Genomic DNA, 26,554 nt, shown 5'->3' with positions numbered 1-26,554 from the left:
TGAAGTAAAGCAAATTAATCTTTCTAGGCCTGCACTGTCAGTAAAAATGGAGGCAATAAGTCCTTATATATTAGACTGAAGACTGAAGGAAGTAATTCAGATCATGAGAAAAGGAATTAGTTTAGTACAGAAAGAGTTCCTACAAATAATTAAGGAAAAAAACTCATGATTCAATCGAAAATTGGACAAAGCACATGAATTTTCATTAAGAAAAAATTTTCAATTACTAAAATAGAAAATATTCTTCTATTCTACTCATAATAGAACTATAAGATACAATTTTTCACCCAGTAGACTAGCAAAAACTATTAAAGTTCACCAGAACATGTAAAAATGTGCTACCATAAGCTTTGCTGCTCAATGTAATTTGTAAATTTAATCTCCGTGGAGAGTCATTTGATATTATCTGACAATTTAAAATAAATAAGCTTGGGGTACCTGGGTAACTCAGTTGGTTAAGTGTCTGTCTTCGGCTCAGGTCATGATCCCAGGGTCTGGGATGGAGCTCCACATTGGTCTCCCTGCTCAGTGGTCAGTCTGCTTTTTCTTCTCCTTCTCTCTCTCTCAATAAATTAAATCTTAAAAATAAACAACTAGGGACACCTGGTGGCTCAGTGGGTTAAGCCTCTGCCTTGGGCTCAGTTCATGGTCTCAGGGTTCTAGGATTGAGACCCCCATCAGGCTCTCTGCTCAGCAGGGAGCCTGCTTCCCCTTCTCCCTCTACCTGTCTCTCTGCCTACTTGTGATCTCTCTCTGTCAAATAAATAAATAAAATATTTTTAAAAATAAATAAATGTAAGACTTCTTTCAAAAATAATAAGTAAAATAGGCTCTTCTTTCTAGATATTATGTGAAATGAAAGCCACTGTGGCTTTGCTTTCTAGTAAAAAAAACATTGAAAATATCCTAAATATCCACCATTATGTAACTTTGTTAAAAATCTAAATCACAATGATTACACATTGATACAGAAAAATCGCTAAGATTTATCACTACTAAGTTGTAAAAAAATGAAATGTAAAACATTATGTATTGTATACTACCATTTGTGTTGAGAAGATTATATCTAGAAAGACACACAAGAAATTGCTAACAGTGGTTGGCTTGAGAATGGGAACCTGGGTAGCAGAGAGAAAAAGAAGCAAGGGAGAACCTTATTTTTCCACAAAAAATTTTATTTTAAGAAGAGTAAGTGCTTCCCTTAGATTATTAATCCCTGGTAAAATAACTTTGCCTTCAATACTCTTTTGGTAAACCCTTAGATATAACTTTACTACAGCCAGAACATAAACTCACATAACACCCTGTTTATTCCTCCTTCCATACCTTTGTTATTTTTCTCATGGGAAATCCTCTTTGTCTTTCCTCTTTTAACCCAAATGTAGCAGTAACATATGCATGATTTCCCAAACTTAAGTGATTTGATTGTTTTAAAGCTTTTATTTATTTATTCATGAGAGAGAGAGAGAAGCAGGCTCCCTGCCAAGCAGAGAGCTGACATGGGGCTTGATCCCAGGATCCCAGGATCATGACCAGAGCCAAAGGCAGATGCCCAACAGACTGCGCCACCCAGGCACTCAACTTAATGATTTTAAGAACCACCTGGGAGTATATTTAAAATACATGTCTCACAACCAAATACAAACCTGCACAGCACCCATGGTTTGCATTCACTAGGTCTAGCCTGGAGACATAAAACCTGAAATTTTTTTTTTTTTTTTTTTAACAAACATACTTAGGTGACTGCGAAGCAAACACTCTGTGGACCACACCTGGAAATACACTGAGTTGTAAAAATTAAAAGCACCAATTCTCTAGTTAGAGATGAAGGTTAGCCCCAGCTCTGACAATTATTAAAAGGATGACCTTGAACAAATTTCTTCACATCTCTACTTATCAATTCCCTTATCTATGGGGTTAAAACCTATACCTGTTACATGATTTTGAATGAAAACTGTATTAGAAGCCAGAACTGTATTAGAAATAAAAAATGAGGGGTGCCTGGGTGGCTTAATCGGTCTGCCTTTGGCTCAGGTCATGGTCCTGGGGTCCTGGGATCGAGCCCTGCATCTGGCTCCTGCTCCCTCTGCCACTCCCTCTGCTTGCGCTCTCTCTCTCCTTCTCTCTCAAGTAAATAAATAAAATCTTTTTAAAAAACCAAACAAATAAATAAAATAAAATGAGCCTGGCTGGCTCAGTATGTGACTGGAGTGTGTGATTCTTGGTCTTAGGGTCAGAGTTCAAACCCCATGTTGGGTGTAGAGATTACTTAAAAATAAAATCTTTTTAATACAGTAGAATATTACTCAGCCATCAATAAAACCCAAAATCTTACCTTCTGCAACAACGTGGATGGAACTAGAGGTTATTATACTGAGCAAAATAAGTCAATCGGAGACAATTATCTTAAGACTTCACTCACATACAGAATTTAAGAAACAAAACAGAGAATCATAGGGGAAGGAAGGGAAAAATAAATAAGATGAAATCTGAGAGGGAGACAAACCATAAGAGACTCTTAACTATAGGAAACAAACTGAGGATTGCTGTAGGGGAGGGTGTTTAGGGAGGTGAGGTAACTGGCTGATGGACATTAAGGAAGGCATGTGATGTAACGAGCACAGCATGTTACATGCAACTGGTCAATCACTGAACTCTCCCTCTGAAACTAAGAATACACCATATGTCAATTAATTGAATTTAAATAAAAATTTAAAAATAAACACTTTAAAAATCAATATTCATTAAAAATTAATAAAACCATTACATATTAACAGAAAACATTCTAACAAAAACCAACAATACCAAAAATAAAAAATTAGTTAAAAGGGTGGCATTGTTTTCTATTTTTCTAACCTCTTTAAAATCCATTGATCCTTTCCACTTTGAATGGATCTTTTAATGATGCATGATTTTATAACATTACATGTTGGTGATCTGAAAAATACTGGTTCACTGAGCTATACAGGTCTTTCAAACTTAGGCTCATTATACATAATCCAAAATCACATGTTAATATCTGCACCGATCTAATCAGAAAATCTAAGTATCGGGAAGATGTTAAGTTCATGGCAGTGGGTACAAGTTTTCCAAATTTTTAATTTCTACTTCAAAAGCTCAAACTTTATCACTGGCAAAAGAATACTGTCAGTTGTTTTCCCTGAAGTGACAGGCTCACTTTTTTCATTTTCATAAAAATGTCTGTCAAATTCTCAAGTCTAAATAATCACAGTTGCTTTTCAGTTGTTCTTTGTTCTTCCAAATAAAAATGGTGCTCCAAGAAAAAAGTGGTTTAGCTCACAATTAAAACATAAGTAGAGTGCGTAGGTGGCTCAGTCAGTTGGTTAAGTGCCCTACTCTTGATAAGTGTCCAACTCCTGATTTCAGCTCAGGTCATGACGGGAGAGGGGTTGGCAGGATCGAAACTTCTCCACCCACTGTGCTTCACGGGAAGTCTGCTTCTCTCCCTCTTCCTCTGCTCCGCCCCGCCCCCCCATAAGCGCACATGTGCGGACTCTCTCTCACAAAATAAATAGTCTTAAAAAAATATATAAGCACAAGCACTTGTCCTTACTTGAAACAACCATGAGACTCTGGAATGCAGACGAGCTTTATGAAAACTTCCCATTTTGTCACACAGTATATATATATATTTTAAAGATTTTATTTATTTGACAGAGAGAGATCACAAGTAGGCAGAGAGGCAGGTAGAGAGAGAGAGGAGGAAGCAGGATCCCTGTTGAGCCCGATGTGGGGCTCGATCCCAGGACCCTGGAATCACGACCCGAGCTGAAGGCAGAGGCTTTAACCCACTGAGCTACCCAGGCGCCCCTGTCACACAGTATATTAAAAAGGTATGTACTTAAGGGAGGGACAATAAAAATAATAATGCTTGCTGCCTCATTAAAAACATTAAAAAAAAACACCTGACTTCTTTTTTCATTTACTGTGAGTGTCTGAGGGTAAAGAATAAATGGCTACTACTAGCACAGTTTGGTGCCCCTGCCTTGATTAATGTTATGGTGCCAGCAGTTTTGCCACTGTGACTTTTGAACCATCAATCAAATAAATATAACAAAAAGGGCAAATAACAATATCAACATCATCATCATTACTAAAACAGTTTTAATCTCACAGACTCCCTGAAAAAGTCTTAGTTTCAAAACTGTTTTCTGTAAATCACATTTTGGGACCTGCTGGCATATATTTATAGTCCCAAGCTTATAATGAACATCAGAAATACTATGAGGATTTTAAAGATAGAGATTTCTGCCAAGGTTCAGTCTCCAGAGATTTCACTCTTGATGAGCCACCAAATCAATTTCAGTAAGTTCCTTGGGTAGTTTTCAAATTGTTGATCTATACTATATTAGCAATTATTTACTTATAAATTATTTTCAAAGTATCTACCACCCCTTCCTATATTTATATATTTTCAATTGAATCATTAACACTGTTAAGAAATTTTTATGATCCTCTACTATTATCACTGTCTCTTGGCTTTGATCCCTCTTGAAGATGCCTATGACATATAAATAATCTCATATGCCCTATCTCCTCCCATGTAATTTCAACCTTTGCTTCATGGTGTCTCTACCTCTAGTATCTAGTATCTTTTCTTTCCAGTTCATTCTGCATCTAAGTACAAACATAATTTTTCCTAAACAGCATTTTACTATAACAAAATCTCGCTAAAAACTTTGAAAGACTTCACAATCGCATCTCTCAAGTGTTCATTTATATAATTTCCCTATGAAGAATGTTTAAGAACTTAATTCAAGATCTAGCATAAGGCAACTCCTCCAAGAAGACTGTTTTGTTGAATTTTTACCCTAGATTTAGAGCTAATCCAGGCAAAGCTTACACTGATGCTTCTTTTTCTCTGTCTCCTTTATCTTTCCAAGATGAGAGGGTTTTTTTGTTTGGGTTTTTTGTTTTGTTTTGTTTTGTTTTGTTACTAGAGGCTATTTTCTAAGTTCCTGCTCTGGAAAAATTAACCATACATATTATGTCATATATTACATAACAATATATATTATAGATATACTTGTACATATAAGGAAAAGCAAACTCTTTAATAAAAAGTACATGATGAAACAATTACATATGAAGCAAGGTGATTCCTGCAATATAAAATAAAGGATATTAAAGTTATGGAGAATACCATCTATGACAATAGCATGTAATCTTGTCCTATATTATCTTCTAAGAGTATGTTTTATTTTTTTAATTTTTAAAAAGATTTTATGTATTTATTTAAGAGAGAGAGAGCAGGGGGAGAGGCAGCAGGAGAAGCAGGGGATGTGGGGCTCACAAGACCTGAGTCAAAGACAGGTGCTTAAACAACTGGGCCACGAGGAGCCCCAAAGAGAGTGTTTTAAAGAAAAATGTTAAAAATACCACCCTAAACCCTAGCTGTTAAAATACTGTCACTAATAGAAGTAATATATATGCATTATACATCCATATTTTATTTTTCTCGAAACTATAAGAATGCTTTAAAAAAACCTTAATCTTTAAGCATTATCATATCTTCAAAAAATCAACAATTCCTTATTATCATTAAATAGCCAGTCAGTTTAAATGAGGTTAACTATACAAACATGAAAAAGTACCGTAATATTTGTCATTTCTGATTCTGACGTATGAAGAATAACACATGAATCTCTGGCACCCTCTGGTGTTTAAGTACTATATAGCTTCCCTTATTCATCCCAGTACTGACAAGCCAAATAGAAAATATAATTCTCTTAGTTGAAAAAGTCATGAACAAAAAATTTTTTTTTCAGTTAAGTAGTTTTGAAAAAAATAGGCAAATATCACTCTATGTTATTAAACCTCATCCAGTTAAGATCTAATGGCATATACTATTACCTCTTATTTATAACAAAAGAGTCAACATTAAGGGTCTATTTTAAGGTTCATCTTAACGACAACTGAAGTGACATTGATTTTTATTAAGTATCTAAAAAAAACTAGACTTAAGCTAAAAAGCCATCACTTCAAAAAAGATATGCATAAACAACATATGACCAAAATTACTATATAGCACACAAAATGAAAAATGTAACTTAGTGCAAAAAGAAATCTTTAAAAATAGCTATGATTATAGATATTTCTTTTTTTAATATTTTATTTATTTGACAGACAGCGATTACAAGTAGGCAGAGAGGCAGGCAGAGAGAGAGAGGAGGAAGTAGGCTCCCTGCTGAGCAGAGAGCCCAATGCGGGGCTCGATCCCAGGACCCTGGGATCATGACCTGAGCTGAAGGCAGAGGCTTTAACCCACTGAGCCACCCAGGTGTCCCTAGATATTTCTCTTTTTAAAAATTCATTATTTCAGCAAATATTTGAATGTTTATTATGAACCTGGCCTTGTTTAAACATTAGGCATACCATGGTAAACAAAAGTTATTGTGAACTCTCATGGAGATTTTATTTATTTATATATTTTACAGATTTTATTTATTTATTTGACAGAGAAATATCACAAGTAGGCAGAGAGGTAGACAGATGGAGAGGGGGAAGCGGTTCCCTGCTGAGCAGAGAGCCCAATGCAGGGCTCGATCCCAGGACGCTGAGATCATGACCTGAGCTGAAGGCAGAGGCCTAACCCACTGAGCCACCCAGGAGCCCCTCACGGAGATTTTAAAAGGAGTGGGAAATACAAGGAATGGTCAGGATACTTTTATATGAGTGCCTCAAGACAGCAGGTGTGGCTGAAGAAGCTACTTTACACTGACTGCCTAAGCAGAGACTCTCTAATTAGGGAGATCACTTTTAAACTAAAATAAGAAGGACCAAGCAAGATGATACTGGAGCACAGAAAGTCCAGTGAGTAAAAACTGTACAGTGAGAACATGAGTATGTGTCTGAGGAACAAAAAGAAAGCAAGAGGCTGGGTCCCTTACACCACAGAATGTTATTACTGCAAGGATCTGCTTACTCTTCTAATTTTCCTGAATGTGAAAAGAATCTTCTGTCTTGTGTATGCCATTGTTTTTTTTAGTATTTCTATTATCTACAACCTTACTGAATTCTAACAAAGACACTATGGTTCAAGATGGTTGACATCATAAAAAAGTTAATTCTCGGGCGCCTGGGTGGCTCAGTGGTTTAAGCCGCTGCCTTCGGCTCAGGTCATGATCTCAGGGTCCTGGGATCGAGTCCCACATCGGGCTCTCTGCTCGGCAGGGAGCCTGCTTCCCTCCCTCTCTCTCTGACTGCCTCTCTGCCTACTTGTGATCTCTGTCAAAATAAATAAATAAAATCTTTAAAAAAAAAAAAAAAGTTAATTCTCCCCCAAATTAACCTAATCACATAACCTCAAGACCAAATTTTCATAGAACTGCCTTGCTCATTCTTAAAATTCATGTTCAGTAGAACAACAAAGGTAAAGTGGAGACACTTTTAGATAAAAAAGGATTAGAGAGAGGATTTGCTCTGTCAGATATAAAAATAAATAATGAAGGTATGATAATTGAAAGTGCAAAAATATTAACACAGAAATAAAAACACAGCACTAAAATGAAATTCTAGAAATGTACCCTTGTATAAATAATAATTTACTATAAGATAAAGGTGGCATATCAGAAAAAGGATAATGAATTCTTCAGTAACTACTGTTGAGACCAGCATTCCAACTGGGAAACTGGGAAAAAGGTAATTTCTGCTACAGACATTTACAAAAATAAAATAAAGAATTACTGAAGATGTAAAGGTATATGTACATATGTGAGAGGTATGTGTATAGATATCTTGGAAGAAAATATGGAAGCACATCATTATGGACTCAGGATGAGGAAGGATTTTTTAGAATACAGTGAAATTCAAAAGTCACTAAGCATGAGAGCGACAAATCTAATACTGATTTAAAGTCTTCTAAAACAAAGACTCTAAAAACAAAGTTATTAGTTAAAAGATTGGGAAAAAGATATTTATAACATATACAACAAATAATTACTCTCCTATATATGTCTAGGAAGCAATAAGCATTCAACAGATAAATGAGCAAAAGTAATATGCTAGAAATTTCGCAGGGAAAATACTAGTGGTGGCATTTTTGCTTCAGGCAGTAAGTGGACTAGATTTACTGAGGAAAAATTACATGACATTCTAACTAGATCAGCCTAAGACATTTTCATTCCAGTGTTGGGTGCACAGAAGTTGTCAAAAAAGTTGTCAGTAAAAATAAGCAATAACCACACTCTAAAGGCAGAGCTAGCTGCCTTAGGGGCAAAATGCCTGTGGCTGGCACTAGTGCCTGGACCTCTGTTGAAGTAAAGAAATTGCATCTGAGACTGCTGGGTTAAGTCAGGTTCCCTATAACAGGTACTAAAGTGATCCCAAGTCAATAATCACCCCTGGTTCCCATGAGAAAGTAAGTCACAAATCCTCTCTAGAGTAAAGCAAACTCAGTTTAGGTCCTTAGGTTTAATCTGATCTATCCATACAATGAGGTTTTAAACTCAGAATTTTTTTTTTTTTTTTTTTTTTGAGAGAGCAGGTGTGCACAAGGTGGGTGTAGGGGTGGCGAAAGGAGAGGGAAAGAGAGAATCCCAAGCAGGGTCCATGCCCAGCATGGAACCTTGATGCAGGGCTTGCTTGATCTCAAGACCCTGACATCATGACCTGAACCAAAATCAAGAGCCTGATGCTCAACTCACTCAGGTGCCCTACATTTTTCACTTCTAAATGTCCTTTTTTCAAATCACTGTATTCATTTTTAAACAGAAAATTGTTCCCTGCTCAGTTTTGTGATTCCACATTTTATTTCTAACCATTTTATAATAATTCACATTGAATATTTGATCATCCAATGTTTGAAGTCACTGAGGTTTCAAATGTGCTGCTGTTTCATTGTAGTTTAACTCTCAGGGTGCCTTTTCCTTATATGTTTCACTTTTGAAGATGAACACATACATGGATACCAGAAAACCATGGAATGACATTTTTAAAGTGCTGAAAGCCAAAAAAAAAAAAAGTCAACCCATAATTCTACCATAATTCTATCACTCCTAACATCATCTATATAAATAACCTAAGGTAATTTAAATTATCAGAAATATGATCCTAATAAGCCAATTAGCATAGGATTAAAGAAAAAAGCAATGTGCATTTCTGTATCATAGTAACAGAATAGGTAATTACCAAAAATATTTATAATAGCAATAAAAAGGTACCTAAGAATAAATAAATCCAACATGTAAATACAACAAATTCTGTACAACCTGTGTAGATAAAATTATTTCACTTTACTGAAAGATGTTAAAGAAGGCATGCATAAATGAAGATATAAATTATATTTATAGATAGAAGGCTCAAAATTATAAAGAAATTAGCTTAAGGAAAATGGACTCAATGTCATGCCAATTCAAATTCCAGCAGACATTTTTGATGGAATTTAAATACTTAAATTTATATGTAACAGCAAAAACTCAAGAAAAGCCAACAACAGTGGAAGGGTGGCGTATGTAAGTTAAAAAACGAGAAGAAATAAAGGAGTAGGTAAAGGAGATGCCTTAACAGATTCAAAATTTATTAAGAAGCTATAGTAAACTGAGAAGCATGCTACTGGAAATGAACAAATTAACCAATAAGACAAAATAGGGATGGAAAAGATTAACTAAAAATAATAAACAGCCTAGAAAAGACTTTAGATGTGACGTAGGAGATGCTATAGATCACTGAGGAAAGACAGAGTCTTCATTAATGCTGCTGGAACAAATGATTATTCGTATAGGAAAGAATGAATTAGGATCTCTATCATACATTATAAGAAAAAACAAAACCAAAATTGAACCCTGTTGACCAAGATTTAAATATAAGAAGTAAAATTTCAAAACTTTTAGAACACTGTAAAGGAGGCTCTCTTTATGATACCAAGGAGCATATTCATATAAGCAATCCATAAAAGAAATTGCTAAATTCAACTACTTTTTTAAAAAATACAACTACTTTAAAATGAAGAACTTCTGTTCAACAAAATACACCATAAAATGTACTGAAAACACTAACTCCAATAAATACTGGCATTACAGAAAAGTATAAAGAATTACACTAGGATTTCTACTTAGTGATACACTGTCACTTATATCAGACAATTGTTGATTAACAAAAACTAACAAAGCCGGAACATTTTTTTTTTTAAGTCTGTTTGAAGGCAGAGACATGTCAAGGAAACCAGGTCTTGAGGAGCCACAGTCCCAAGATAAGAGAAACTCACCAACAGAAACCCAATGTTCTCTATGTTGTTTTTCCTTTGGGTATGTGCAAATTCCTGTGGAAGAAGACACTAAGAAGCCATGAAGAGGGGACACCTGGGTGGCTCAGTTGGTTAAGGGTCGGCCTTTGGCTCAGGTCATGATCCCAGAATCCTGGGATCAAGTCCCACACTGGGCTCCTTGCTCAGCAGGGAGCCTGCTTCCCCCTCTGCCTGCTGCTCCCCCTGCTTGTGTGTGCTCCTTCTTGTGCTCTCTCTCTCTCTCTCTCTCTGGAAAATAAATAAGTAAATAAAATCTTAAAAAACAAAAAAAGGAAAAAAAAAAAGCCACGGAGAGGGTAGCCACTAAGAAGTAGAAAAGCCAAAAGACCATTAGGCAATATCATGATGATGGAGAGACAGAAAGTTCGAGTTCAAGGTTTCTGAGTCTGCCAATATTCAGGGTGAAGGCCATGATCCTATAAAAGAACTGAGGCACAAAAAAGCAGACTTGACATTGTGTGATGTTTTTTCATTCAAAGCACTTAACACTGAGGCTCTGCAAAAAGCTTATGAAGAGTACTCTGAGAAGGATTCTGGGAGATGGCAGAAGAGCATCAGGAATCTGTCTGGTATAACTACTTTGGAACTTTTGAATCTTTTGAAGGCTTCCAACTTCCAGGGGAAGGTTTGTAAGAAATTGGGGTTTTGGTCAATTTCAGCTGTTACTTGGCAAGGGCTACCCATCCCCCAGGCTCCAGTCCTGGTGCAAACAGCAATGCCCATGTATTAGAGCAGTCTGCACACAGCTCGTGGCAACTAGGGTAGGGCGGAGGCAGGGAGGATAAACTGTCCTCCAAATATCAGGAATGTGTACTCAGATCACAGATTGCATCTCTGAGATCAGAAGAAACAGACTATGAAGTGGGTGGCCATTGTTGCTGCTACTCCTCCCTCTGTTTGCAAAGCCCTCATCCTCTAGTCAAAGTGACTTCTAAGGCATTTAAAGGGCCAGTCCCATTTTCCTCCATACCCTCATTTTCTTCTTTTGAAAGCCAGATATGAAAGATTAGGACATTCAAAGGCAACTGCATACATAGGGGAAATGAGAAATTCACCAGACATGCCCAGGGAAAAGTCAAAAGCTAAAACAACGTAAAATCTAAAGTTTATACTACAAGTTGATCCTACAACAAAAACAAAACACACACACACACACACACACACACACAGGACAAAAGGCAACAAGCCCTAGGGAATGGGAAGAAGGTAATTTCCAGGGAGAAACATTATTAGATTCAAATGTCTACATTTGAATGTAGTTCTACTACATCTACTACATTATTAGATTCAAATGTCCAATTTCAACAGAAAATTGTGAGACATACAAAGAAATAGGAAAGTATGACCAATTAAAAGGAAAAAATAATCCATAGAAACTATCCCTGAAAAAGACCCCAAGATGGACATACTAGACAAAGACTTCAAAAAAATTGTTTTAAAGATGCTCAAAAAACAGGGCACCTGGGTGGCTCAGTGGGTTAAGCCTTTGCCTTCGGCTCAGGTCATGATCTCAGGGTCTTGGGATCAAGCCCCGAATCAGGCTCTTGGCTTAGCAGGGAGCCTGCATCCCCCCCTCTCTCTGCCTGCCTACTTGTGATCTATCTGTCAAATAAATAAATAAAATCTTAAAAAAAAATAAAGATGTTAAAAAAAACAAATGGAAGATATGAGGAGAGTCAAGAAAATTATGTATGAAAAAAATGGGAGTAACAATAAAGCGAAAACCTAAGGGACACCTGCATGTCTCAGACGGTTAAGCACTGACTTGGTTCAGGTGAAGATCTCAGGGTCCTGGGGTGGAACCATGCATTGGGCTCCCTGCTCAGCTGGGAGTCTGCTTCTCCCTCTCCCTCTGCCCCTCACCCCCCGCCTGTGCTTCCTCTCTCTCTCTCTCTCAAATTAAAACAAACAAACAAACAAAACACAAGAATGATCTCTTATCAACAAAATAATTTTACAATTTCAGGAATTAGAAAAATAAAGGACAATCTAAACCCAAAGTAGCATAAGGAAGAAAAATAAAAATTAGAACAGAAATAAAAGAGAATAGAAAAACAATAAGGAAAATTAACCCCAGAGAAGGTATTTGAAAAGATAGAAAAAGGAACAAAACTTTAGCTAGACTAATAAATAAAAAGACTCAAATTAACTAAAAACTGTAATGCAAATAGAGACATCACTACTGATTCTGAAGAAATAAAAATAATTAGAGAATACTAAGGAAACTATATGCAAAAAAAGAATAAACTAGATCAAATGGACAAATTCCTAGAAACACAAAACCTACCAAAACTTAATCACAAAGAAAATCTAAATAGATCAATAACTACTAAGGAGACTGAATTAGGAATCAAAAAATCTCCCGACAAATAAAAGCTTTGGCTCCACTGCGAATTATACCAAACATTTAAAGGAGAACTAATATCAAAACCTCTAAAACTTTTCCAAAAACTGAAGAGAAGATACTTCCTAACCTATTCTATGAGGCCAGCATTACCATGATACCAAAGCCAGACAAAAATACCATAAGGAAACTACAAATTGGTTTGCCTGTCAGACTCTGTTGGTACAGCATGTGACTCTTGATCTTAGAGTTGTGAGTTCAAGTTCCACATTAGGCGTAGGACTTAGTTTAATAAAAGAAAAAAAAGGGGGGGACCTGGGTGACACAGTCAGTTAAGTGTGCAACTCTTGGTTTCAGCTCAAGTCAGAGTAGTGAGATCAAGCCCTGCCTTGGGCTCTGTGCTCAGCATAGACTCTGCTTAAAACTATCTCTTCTCTCTCTGCCCTTCACCTGCCCATGCTCTCTCTGTGTCTCTCAAATGAATATTTTTTTTAAAAATTAAAACCATTTGAAAGAAAACTATTGACCAATATCCCTTATGAACAATGATGCAAAATTCCTCAACAAAGTACTAACAAACTGAATTCGACAGCATATTAAAGGATCATACACCAAGACTAAGTGGGATTTATTCCTGGAGTACAAAGATGGTTCAATATACAAATCTGATCAATTTAATACAGATTAACAAAAAGGACGGGGAAAGGCCACTGATTATCTCAAGTGATGTTGAGAAATAGTTTTACAAAATTCAACACCTTTTCGTGATAAAAACATTTAAAAAACAAGGAATGGAAGCAAAGTATCTCAACATAATAAAACAATATGTGAAAAACTGGGGCACCTGGGTGGCTTAGTGGGTTGGGCCTCTGCCTTTGGCTCAGGTCATGGTCTCAGGCTCCTGGAATCGAGCCCCGCATCAGGCTCTCTGCTTAGCGGAAAGCCTGCTTCCCCCACTCTCTCTCTGCCTGCCTCTCTGCCTACCTGTGATCTCTGTCAAATAAACACATAAATTCTTTTTAAAAAAATGTATGAAAAACACACAGTGAAAACCATATTCAATGATGAAAGACTGAAAACCTTTCCTCTAAGATCAAGAACAAGATAAAGATGTTAACTTTGGCCTCTTCTATTCAACCTGGTAGTGGAAGATCTAGTCAGAGCAATTATACAAGAAAAGAAGTAAGAGAATCCAAATTGGAAAGGAAGAAGTAAAATTACCTCCATTCCCATAGACAGCATGATCCCATGTATTAGAAAACCCTAAAGATTCCACAAAAAGTTAGAATTAATAAATGCACTGAACAAAGTAGCAGGATACAAAGTCAACACACTAAAAAATCAGCTACATGGAGCACCTGGGTGGCTCAGTCATTAAGCATCTGCCTTCGGCTCAGGTCATGATCCCAGGGTTCTAGGATCAAGCCCCACATCAGGATCCCTGCTCAACCAGGAAGCCTCTTCTCCCTCTCCTTCTGCCTGCCAACTCCCCCTGCTTGTGTTGCCTCTCTTGCTGTGTCTCTCTCTGTCGAATAAATAAAATCTTTTTTAAATTTTTTTAAAAATCAGTTACATTTCTATACATTAATAATGGACAATTTGTGAAGGAAATAAGAAATTACATAACAAATGCCATGGAGGACATTGGGAGATGCAGAGGAGAAGGAAGTTGAGGGAAATTGGAAGGGGAGGCAAACCATAAGAGACTATGGACTCTGAAAAACAACCTGAGGGTTTTGAAGGGGTGGGGGTGGGAGGTTGGGGGAACCAGGTGGTAGGTAATAGGGAGGGCACATATTGCATGGAGCACTGGGTGTTGTGCAAAAACAATGAATACTGTAATGCTGAAAAATAAATAATTAATTAAAAAAAAAGAAATTACATTTACAATAGAATCAACAAAAATAAATAGTAATAAATTTAACCAAGAAGCCAAAAGACTTGCACAATGAAAACTATAAAACGTTGAAAGAAATTAAAGACATAAATGAATAGAAACGCCCCATATTCATGGACTGCAAGGCTTAATATGACTAAGATGTCATGTTACCCAGAACAATCTACAGATGTAATGCAATTCTCTATCAAATCCCAGTGACTTTTTTTTGCAGAAATAGAAAAACCCAACTTAGAATTCATATGGAACTCAACGGACCCTGAATAGACAAACAATCTTGAAAAGGAACAAAGATGGAAGACCCACTTCCTGATATCAAAATTTACTACTATGCTATAGAAATCAAGATAGTGTGGTACTAACATAAAAACTGACAAAATAACCAAATGAAATGGAACAGAGAATACATAAATAAACCCTTACATATATGGTCAAATGATTTTTGACAAGGGTGCCAAGACTTTTCAGTGGGTAAGGATACTATTTTTAGCAATACTATAGAGATGAAGAAACTGGGTATCTACATTAAAATGGGTGATGCTGGACCTTTACCTAATTCCATATACAAAAATTAACTGAAAAAGGATCAATAGCCAGAAAGGATAAAAAAATATAGGACCTAAAACTATAAAACTCCTAGAAGAAAACAGGACAAAAGCTTTACAACATCGGATTTGGCAATAATTTCTTGGATATAACACCAAAGGCACAAGCAACAAAAGAATATTAGACAAACTGGATTTCACAAATTTTGTGCTTCAAAAGACATTAACTTTAGAGTAAAAAGGCAATCCACAGAGGAAAATATTAGCAAACCATACATCCAATAAGGGAGAAATATACAGAATATAAAACTCAATAACAAAAAAAATCTGATTTAAAATGGGCAAAGTACTAGAAAGTTATCCAGAGAAGATATACAAATGGCCAATAAGCACAAGATGCTCAACATCACTAATCATTAGGGAAATGCAAATCAAAACCACAAAGAAATACCACCTTACATATATTATGAAGACTATTACCAAAGAAAACAAAACCAGAAAATAACAAGTGTTGGCAAGAATGTGGAGAAATCTGAACTCCTGTGCACTGTTGATGGGAATGTAAAATGGTACAACTGCTGTGGAAAACAGTATAAGAGATCCTCAAAAAATTAAAAATAAATACCATATGATCCCATAACTCCATTTCTGGATATATAACCAAAAGAATTGAAAACAGACTTCAAGATATTTGTATGTCCGTGTTCACAGTAGCATCATTCACAATAATTAAAAATGTGAAAGACACTCAACTGTCCACTGACAGATGAGTGGATAAACAACAGAATGTAATTCAAAGGAAATTCTGACTTATGCTAAACATGGATGAATCCTTGAGGACATTATTCTAAGTGGAATAAGCCAGTCACAAAAAGACAAATACTGTGTAATTCCATTTACATGAGACTGTTGTAGTCAAAAATCACAAAGACAGAAAAGTAGAATGTTGGTTGCCAGGGGCTGATGAGGGGAAGGGAAGAATGAGGACTAATTATTTAAAAGGTGGTTTCATTTTATAAGAAGAAAAGAGTTCTGGAGATAGACAGTGATGATGATTGTATAACAACATGAATGTACTTACTGTCACTTAAAAATGGTTAAGATGGTAAATTTTCTGTTATGTATATTTTCCAAAAAAAAATTTTTTTTAAAGATTATTTATTTATTTGACAGACAGAGATCACAAGTAGGCAGATAGGCAGGCAGAGAGAGAGGAAGGGAAGCAGGCTTCCCTCTGAGCAGAGAGCCCGATGCGGGGCTCGATCCCAGGACCCTGGGATCATGACCTGAGCTGAAGGCAGAGGCTTTAACCCACTGAACCACCCAGGTGCCCTTCCAAAATTTTTTTTTAAAATGGAAAAATTAAGAATTAAGACAGTTCACAACAACAACAACAAAAGCATGGTGAATTTTAAGTGTTCTTGAAGTACGGAGGAAATAAAAATTGGGGTTCAGAGTCCAACAAAGAGAAAAGCACTCTAACTCTTAGTTAAAACTCCTAAGGAACTACATCCTGGAGCTAGGAGAACCAAAGGGACACAGAATCTTGGAAAGATTATAACCTAGCTTTGAACCAGCTCGATTACTGACTATATGGAGGCAATCTGCTCCTCTATTGCCAAATGGAAAATTGGGTAAATTCTCTTTCTGGAGGTAACTAATCCAAAACTCCTATAATTATTTTTTAAACATATCTGACACTGACTCAAAAAAAATTACAAGGTGGAGACCAAGAAACAGGACAAAAAAGCCAGGTAAAAGAGAGACTTACAGTTAACATGGATATTAGCAATATTAGGCATGGACTTTAAAATAAGTATGATTAATTGTAAGAACACAGAAGATAAAATACTTCTACCAGCTCAGTTGGTTAAGCATCCACTCCTGAGACTCTGGATTTTGGCTCATATTATGATCTCAAGGTTGTGAGATCAAGCCCTCCCTTGCCTTGGCTCTGTGCTGGGTGTGGAGCCTGCTAAAGATTTTCTCTCTCTCCCCGCTGCTGCTACCTCACTCCCTGCCCAGAAAAAAAGATACTTCCATCAGATAGCAATAATATTTTAAAAAAGAAATGGAACTTATGATTTCTGGTAATGGCAGAGTTAACTTGATTAATAATTACAAAATCAACATGCAACTTTTAAAAGGCAACCATTTAAAAAAGACAAATCTGGGGCGCCTAGGTGGCTGAGTCAATTAAGCTTCTGCTTTCTGCTCAGGTCATGATCCCAGTGTCCTGGGATCAAGGCTGCATCGGGCTCCTTGCTCAGCAGGGGGTCTTCTTCTCCCCCTCTCTCTGCCCCTCCCCCTGCTTGTGAGTACACTCTCCCTCTCTAAAATAACAATATTCTCCTCTCCTTCTCTAAAATAACAATATTTTTAAAAAAATAATAAAAATAAAAAAGATAAATCTATGAGCCCCTGGGTGACTCAGTCAGTTAAGCATCCATCTCTTGGTTTTGGCTCAGATCATGATCTTGGGGTCCCAGGACTGAACCCCGTGTTGGGCTCCCCACTCAGCAGGGAGCCTGCTTGAGATTCTTTCTCTCTGCCACTACCCTCAAGCTCACTCTTCCTCCCTCTCTTTCTTTAAAATAAATGTCTTTAAAAAATAAAAAATACAAATCTAAACTACAATGACAGGAAACTAGTCAGTGGCTGGCTGGAGTGTAACAAGGGGACTGGTTAGGAAAGAGCACCAGGAAGCTTTTGGGGTGTTGAAAATAGTCTATGTATCTTGACTGCCACAGACTAAACACAATGCATTAGAAAACAATGATGTCTGCCTAGATGTCCATCTTCTAACATTTCCTCCCAAAACAACACAAAATAAAGAAAACCACAATGTCAGCATAACTCAAAGAATATCCAAACTTCAAAATAAGTATAAATGGGAAAAAAAAAAAAAAAGTAAAACAAATTCCACTGAAGGCTCTCTTGTCCTCTGGCAATCAGCTCCCCACCCACTCACTCCCTGACCCACCTATGTCATCTGACTTAAGGCCTGGAAAAATCAGACTAAGAAAAACTGCTATAAAGAGGCCAGAGAATTGGTGGCAGTGGCAGGCATAAGGATGAAACATTCTATCAGAAGATAGACTAAGTACATCCCAAATCAGAAAATAATAAAAAGATATCCTAGTAGATCATAGTATGAGCTATATTTAATTAAACCTCACAGACTTACATGTGTAACGTTAGGGGTAAGGAACAAAAATGGGGAAAGGAAAAACTGATATAGTGCTGCAGACAAGAGAATCAAAGAGGTTTTTCATAGGCCAATAGATGCAACCAAAACCCTATTAAGACACATTGAAGAAAGGTGTAAAAACAATGAAGAAAATGAAAAGGAGATAAAATAAATAAAACAAGATCAGAAGCAAAATAATAGGAAGTAAGGAAGGTAAAAAGAATAAAGTCCATACTACTGCATTCCATGGAGAGTAAAACAGAAAACAATGGACTAGAACTAATATTTCAAACTTCACAGACATTTTAAGAGACCAGAATCCACATATTAAAAGGGCCAACTGGTAACTTGGGAAAGTAAAGTCAGAAAGGTCAATGTCTCACTGTACATCCTAATACAAAAATATTAGATTTCAAAGATCAAGAAATAAATTCTCAAGGCCTAAATAAATAAATAAAACATAAATATCAAGACAATAGTAGAGAAGCATTTTTAAAAATGTAATACAAAATGTTAATTTCAAATCCAGCCAGCTGTCCTTCAAGTATGGAGGACACTGAAACAGTTTTTAACATACAAGAATTTAGAATATTCTATACCAAAAGAGCCTTTCTTGAGTAGATGAACTTCATCCAACCAAGAGATAACTAAGAAAAAATCAGAGAAAGGACTGAAGATGATCATTTTAATATAAAAGTAGACCTACAGGGGCACCTGGGTGGCTCAGTTGGTTAAAGTCTCTGCCTTCCGCTCAGGTCAAGATCTCAGGGTCCTAGGGTCCAGCCCCACATCTGGCTCTCTGCTCAGCAGGGAGCCTGCTTCTCCCTCCCTTCCTCCCTCTCTCTCTCTCTCTGCCTGCCTCTCTGCCTACTCATGATCTCTCTCTGTGTCAAAAAAAATAAATAAAATCTTTAAAAAAAAATAAAAAGTAGACCAACAACTAAAAACCAGTGGAGATGAGGAATAAAGACTAAAGTACAAATGTTTTTATATTGTGACAAAGAAATGACACAACTAAAACTGGGAAAAGGTTGAGGAAGAAGGAAGTGGATTTTTGTAAAGGTAATAGACAAAAATTAAAGACTATCAATACAAGAAGGACAAACTTAAAACTGTAATACTTCTAGAATAAAGCATAGGAGATAATCTTTATAAGCTAATGTTGCACAAACATTTCTTGGATAAAACATGAAAAGCATAATTTACAAAGAAAAACAATGAACTGAACTTTAGCAAAATTAAATGTTTGCTCTGTGAAAGACACTCGTGAGACAATGATATAACACACTACAAAGAAATTTTTCCCAAATCACTCCATGGCAAAAGACATGGATCTTGGATACATAAAAATGCTAAAAACTCAACCATATGAAAACAAATAACTCAGTAAGAAAAACTGGGCAAAAAATTTGAACACACACTTCATCGAAGAAGGTATATGGATAGCAAATAAATACAAGAACAGATGCTCAACGTCTTTAATCATTAGGAAAATGCAAATTAAAATCACAAAAATAACTGCAATGTACTTATTAGAATGCTAAAAGTCAAAAGAACTGATAATACCAAGAGCTGACAAAGTTGAAGAGCAAATGAACTCTTATCACTGGTAGAAATGCAAAATTATAGTTCCTTTGGTAAACAGTTTGGTAGTTTCTTAAATAGTTAAACACATTCCTAGTGATCCAACAGTCATATTCCTAGATATTTACTACAGAGAAATGAAAAACTATGTTCACATAAAAATCTGTATATAAATGTTTATAGCAGCTTTACATATTATCATCAAAAAGCAGAAACGACCCATGTCAATCAACAGGAAAAAGGATAAAGAGATTTACATTTAATCAAAGATTACTTCTCACCAATATAAAAGAACACTCTTCTAATATTCGAAATGATATGAATGAATCTCAAAAACATGCAGAGGGGAAAAAGATGCAAAAGGTTAATGTAATTTTTCATTTATGTGAAGTTTAAGAATAGACAAAATTGATTATTAGTGATGGATGTAAGAATAGCAGCTACTGGAGGGAGGGGTCAGAGGTAAATGATTTGAAAGGAGCATGAAGGTGAAGGATATATTCAGTATCTTGATTATATAGGGATATATGCCTATCAAAATTCATTGAAATATATACTTAAAATTTGTGCACTTGTTTATAAATTATACTCAATAAAGTATTGTCAGCTTTTTAAGGCATCAATATATTTACTGCATATTATTCTTTCATCTTTTTTTAACCAGATTAAATTTTAACTATTTCCTTTAACCAGACCAAATTTTAACTATTCATTTTCTTTACCTGAAGGATGTTGTTCCATTTTCTTTTACTTTATTGTTCTGAGCAGGAGATGCTTGGAGTGACAGAATCTTATTTCCTGGCAGGGTAATTTGCTTTACAATGGAAGCTACACAAACAAAGGAAGAAAGAAAAATGAATTAAAAAAAAAAATCATGCCATATTAGGAAAAATGCAGAATAACAGATTTTACTATACACAAGCTGTTCTAGAACTATGTTTAAGTTCAAAAATGACAATGAATTTTTTCCCTGAACAAGCAATCATCTTATAAAATCAAGACCTCTCCATTTCTTTTTATATAGTCTTCAAACAGTCTACAGAATTACTAGTATTATAAAAACATGCAGAAAAAGTGACAGGTGATAAATGTTAATAATATATCATTTATATTTGTAGATTTAAAAAATACATGAAATCTCTTTCACGTGTAAGAATGATTTCAAACTTAGAAAACGTACAGTCTAAAAAGAAAGTTATAGCAATTTTTATGTTAAAAAGTGCTTTACTTACAAACAGGTTATTCTTATTCCAAAATACCATGAGCAGCTGCTTCTTTTATTCTAAAGCAACACATATCCCTAAAAAGTAGGCTATGTATGTACAAAGAATGTACTAAATGTTTATCTTTCAGCCCTCCTTCCTAGGTCTTATTTAAAAGACTATCTTCTCTTAATATAACAATAAAAAAAGAGAATACAAAATCCCATCATATTCCAAACCCAGTGTGATGAGGCAGGGATGGATTGGGGTCTACCTGGAGGAAACTGGCTGGTAGGTAAGGTAGGTATTGCAGTGCTCACTGGCATCTTCTTCGGTCCAGATTTCTGAATCGTCAATGCTGAGGAATGGGAAAATGTGGTCACTTGTTTTGCAACACTTCCTGAAGGCTGCTGGACTACCTGAAACAATGAGAACTATTAATACAGTCATTCAACTAAACCTGCTTTAGAAAAGAACAAGCTTTCAGCTGTAACAGTAGAAGTGACTGTGCTCATTTAACTGTAAATATACCTTTACATCAGCATAATGAAAGTCTACTTAAAATTTTTATTTGTACGTCACAAAATTATCTTGTTCAATATCACACAATATATTCTATTTTTAGAGTGGAATTCAAGTTTGCATTATACACTGCCCAACTTAAACCTCCACTTGGGTCCTATTTTCATTTTTTAACTTACGGAAATTTTCAAATATATACAAAAGTAGAGAGAAAAATAAAATGAAACCACCTATTCCATTATTAATCAGCTTCAACAATGCTTATTTCCTTACCAATCCTGTTTTATCCATTCCCACTCATTTTCTCACTACCTTCAATTATTTTTTTAAAAATCCCCAGTGTATCTTTTTATCCCTAAATATTTCAAAATATATTTCTAAAAGATAAGAACTTTTAATGAGTTGCTTCTTACAAGTCTCTGGAAAAAAACAATTTTAGGGCAGTCTCCAAGAGAACAGTTCAAGAAATCCAGAGGGCAAGGGGTGGGGATAAAATAAGAGAAATTAAAATAATAGTAGGGCCTTATTTTTAGCTACAAAGAAGTCAAGTCAAAATAGCAGAGCTTCATTTTTTCACTTCAAAAAAGAAAAAGTCCACTATTGATAGTGAACTACTTAAAAGTCCTTAAACTCAGATATGGCTAATATAAGTAATTCAGGAGAACGATTTCTGAACAGAATTTTGGGGATAGGATTTATTCTGTTCTCTAATTTTTTGTAAGTAAAATACAAAATTTAGTGTATATTAGTAAACAAAACTAACTCACAAGAAACTCAAAATGCCCCAGTAAAGAATCCCATGGGAACAAAAGCCCATATAGAAGAAATACAAGTCGGAATAATTTAACTGCCATCATTCTATAAAAAGAAACTCTTGAAGGACAGAAAGAACTCTTGAAAACAATGATGTATTTCAGTAAATTGAGATTATAAATTGAGTTGCATTGTAAAGTATTAGGGGTCAGATTTATGCTCTACTAAGTAACATTTTGATAATGGACACTTAAAAGAAGATATGCTATACATACAATCGAATAGTACTCAGCTACAAAAAGAATAAAATCTTGCCATTTGCAACAACATGGATGGACCTAAGACAGTATTATACACTAACTGAAAAAAGTCACAAACTTCCAGTTATAAAATAAGACACATGAATATAATATATAGTATATAGAATACAGTTAATAATATTTTAATAACTTTGTATGATGACAGATGATACCTATGTTTAGTGTAGTAATCACTTCCTAATGTATTTAAATGTTGAACATTACTATGTTGTATGTTGAAACTAATACTGTGGGGGCACCTGGGTGGTTCAGTGGGTTAAAGCCTCTGCCTTCGACTCGGGTCATGATCCCAGGGTCCTGGGATCGAGCCCCACATTGGGCTCTCTGCAGCAGAAGCCTGCTTCCTCCTCTCTCTCTGCCGCCTCTCTGCCTACTTGTGATCTCTGTCAAATAAATACATAAAATCTTAAAAAAAAAAAAAACTAATACTGTGTATCAACTGTACTTCAAAAAACATTTTTTTATATGTGTATGCATAAAGAAAGTTCTGTAAGTTAAACAAACTGATTATTTTCTAGGATTCTACTGCAGGGTAATTTTGCTTTCTACTTTATGTATTTATTACATACTTTATAGGTATCTACATTACTTGCTTTTTTATGATTACATAAACTACATTTATAATTAGAAAAATAATAAGGTTGAATTTTCAAATAACTAAAGATGAGAATATTATTAGAAAAAAATAAATTCTACAAAATAATATACATTCAGAGTCACATTTATCCATTCAGACTGAAACTCAACAGAAACACTCTAACAATTCGGCTTATCTTCCTATTCACATTTTCTTCCTTACTATCCTTTATTAAGTATTCTTTTCCAGTATTTTAATTGTGAAAAACAGTAATAAAATATTAGTGAAGTGTTTATGAGTTAATCTTCATACCATTTTGATAGGTACTCAAATAATAGCCCAAAGGTCTGCCCCGGAAGTGGATACAGCCTGGCTGTGTGCACCCTCAGCTATAAAGAGTGGGGGATGGGGCAAAAAGGGGTGGGCCGGAGACCTCAGCACCAGTGTGCAGTCCTGGCAAGAACAAGCTGGGCAAAGCAAGCCTCAGTGCCTCAGTGCCCACTGTAGGATCCCGGGTGTGCCTCACTCTGCCTACAGCCCAACTGGGGTCAAGATCATACATGCAGAGGAAGACAAATATGCTAGTTAAAAATATAGAGGCACATGGATGGCTAAGTGGTGGAGCAAGCGACTCTTGATCTTGGGGTTGTGAGCTCAAGCCCCACCTTGGTGTAGTGATTAAATAAAACCTCAAAAAAATGCACATATATATATATAACCCTAACTTTACAAATTATATTTATATATATTACATATATATTAAATATAGAAATATATATTATATGTGATATTTATATATATCATGAAGTTCTGAGCTGGGATTTAACAATCCTGGATCCGTCTCATTCCATATCTTAATGACTATAACACTTGGAGCAGCATATGTGTAGAATACTCCTGCACACTTGCTGAACGAAATAAAATACAATGAATGAGAAAGTATAAGTGAATTCATTATTATTCTTTCAAGGAAGTACCATTTAAAACAACAGTGTTAGAATAGCATTTATGGAGACTGAAATTATCATAGAGTTAAATTCCCCCAAAGAGGTATTTACTCCTACTTGGCAAGCAAAAGAAAGAGCTATCATATTTTTAAAAACTTAAGTCCATTACTTAATTTCCTTCCAAAAGGCCGCTAGACAGGAAAATCAATAAATAGTACATACCTTAGCCTTTTCTTTTGACACGTCAAATTCTGATGTTTTATTTGGATGTTAACATAAAATAATGTTCTAGTAATTTACAGAAATACAGGTCCAGTGCTTCACAATATTACTTGGTTTTTTTTTTTAAAGATTTTATTTATGTACTTATTTATTTGAGAGAGAGAGATTGAGGGAGTAAGAGAAGGAGAGAGAGAATGACAGAGGGAAAAGGGTCAGAGGGAGAAGCAGACTCCCCACTCAGCAGGGAGCCTGATGCAGGACTTGATCTTGGGACTCCATGATCATGACCTGAGCCAAAGGTAGTTGCTCAACCAACTGACCTACCCAGGTGCCCATTACTTAAGGATTTTTACATTAATTGTGATTTTTACATTATGCTCTGGGATATCAGACAAGGAACTATTCATAAATTTCAGAGGGAAAGGTTGCAAAGAAACACAAGTATGGATGAAACAAATAGGTAAGGATGCCTTACTTTTTTTTTTTTTAAGATTTTATTTGAGAGAGAGAGAGAGCACATGTGAGCGGGGGAGGGGGAGAGGGAAAGAATCTCAAGCAGACTCCTCATTAAACGAGGTGCCTGATAGAGATTGATCTCATAACCCTGAGATTATGACCCGAGCCAAAATTAAGAGTCCAGCACCTAACCAACTGAGCCACCCAGGTGATCCCATCCCTTACCCTTTCCTTTCCCTGTATTTCAACCCTCACCTACTCCCCTGTTCATAAACACACAACAATCAAATTCTTACCTCTAATCAAGTAGTACATACATACACAGTGATTGGAATCAAGATATTATCTCCTCTAATTTCTACATAATATTCAATATGTGATTACTGGCATGCACTTGGTAGGCTGAGTTCTAGAAAACTGAGGACCCTAACTATACAAAAGCTGCAGCTTTATAGTCAGAAAATACGTGTTAGTTGCCAACTATTTCTGAGGAACAGCCAATACGTGGTTCTTGTACCACTATTTCCTTATCTTCTGGGACAATGGCATACATCACTAAATGCCATCACTTCTATATACCTTATCCAGTCTCAGAATCTTAACATAGAGCTCCAGTTAAATACTACAAAGAAAGCTGAAACTTGGGTGCCTGAGTGGCTCAGTTGGTTAGGCTATTGCCTTCAGCTCAGGTCATGATCCTGGAGTCCCAGGATTAAGTCCCGCATCGGGCTCCCAGCTCCATGGTGAGTCTGTTTCTCCCTCTGACCTTCTGCTCTCTCTCTCTCAAATAAATAAATGAAATCTTAAAAAAAAAAAAAAAAAAGAAAGAAAAGAAAGTTAAAACTTGCTTTGCCATACACAATCTATATTAAAACTCAGTCATGATAAACTTCAGAATACACTGTTTCTTTCATTTAAAGGGCCTCTAAACACTTAAAAATGTGCTCAAATGAATTCTTAATTATATTACCAGCTTTTATAGGAATTTATAAATGCTGCTTAAAATTGAGAACCTATCAATTTCTGTTAAAAATTTAAATGTGCAGGGCGCCTGGGTGGTTCAGTGGGTTAAAGCCTCTGCCTTCAGCTCAGGTCATGATCCCAGGGTCCTGGGATCGAGTCCCACATCTGGCTCTCTGCTCAGCAGGGAGCCTGCTTCCCTTCCTCTCTCTCTGCCTGCCTCTCTCTGCCTACTTGTGATATCTGTCAAATCAATAAATAAAATCTTTAAAAAAAATTTAAATGTGCTTATTGTGTGATTTGATTTATATGAAATTCTAGAACAAGCAAAAATAATCTGTGGGAGAAAATTATCTACCTTTCCTCTCTTAAGAGAATGCAAAAAAAAAAAAAAAAGTAAAGAAAAAGTGCTTAAATCTAGATCCTTAGGTCAGTTCAATATGAAAATGAGAGTGAACTATTTGAGCCAATGAAGTAATTAATGAGTAGGGAGAAAAGAAACAAGGATCAATTTTTTTTTTAAAGATTTTATTTATTTATTTGACAGAGAGAGATCACAAGTAGACAGAGAGGCAGGCAGAGAGAGAGAGAGGGAAGCAGGCTCGCCACTGAGCAGAGAGCCCGATGCGGGACTCGATCCCAGGACCCTGAGATCATGACCTGAGCCGAAGGCAACGGCTTAACCCACTGAGCCACCCAGGCGCCCACAAGGATCAATTTTTACTTCAAGTTCTCTAATAAAAATACTGGCCACCAGTATACTCAGAAACT

The 26,554-nt window shown here is 35.9% G+C and overlaps 1 protein-coding gene across 3 annotated transcripts in view; it reads right to left on the bottom strand.

Annotated features, from left to right (window-relative positions):
- Positions 1-26,554, bottom strand: part of TAF4B (TATA-box binding protein associated factor 4b) — a 128,235-nt gene that overhangs the window by 67,155 nt on the left and 34,526 nt on the right. For all 3 annotated transcript variants that reach the window (XM_046024072.1, XM_046024074.1, XM_046024073.1), the window contains 2 exons: positions 21,301-21,445; positions 20,547-20,652 (listed from right to left, as the gene is read on the bottom strand). In XM_046024072.1, coding sequence (XP_045880028.1) covers positions 20,547-20,652; positions 21,301-21,445 — 251 coding nt within the window. The remainder of the gene's footprint in view (positions 1-20,546; positions 20,653-21,300; positions 21,446-26,554) is intronic.

The sequence above is a fragment of the Meles meles genome, chromosome 12 (assembly GCF_922984935.1).
Source record: "Meles meles chromosome 12, mMelMel3.1 paternal haplotype, whole genome shotgun sequence".
Lineage (NCBI taxonomy): Eukaryota > Metazoa > Chordata > Mammalia > Carnivora > Mustelidae > Meles > Meles meles.
This window is presented reverse-complemented; position numbering and strand designations above follow the sequence as displayed.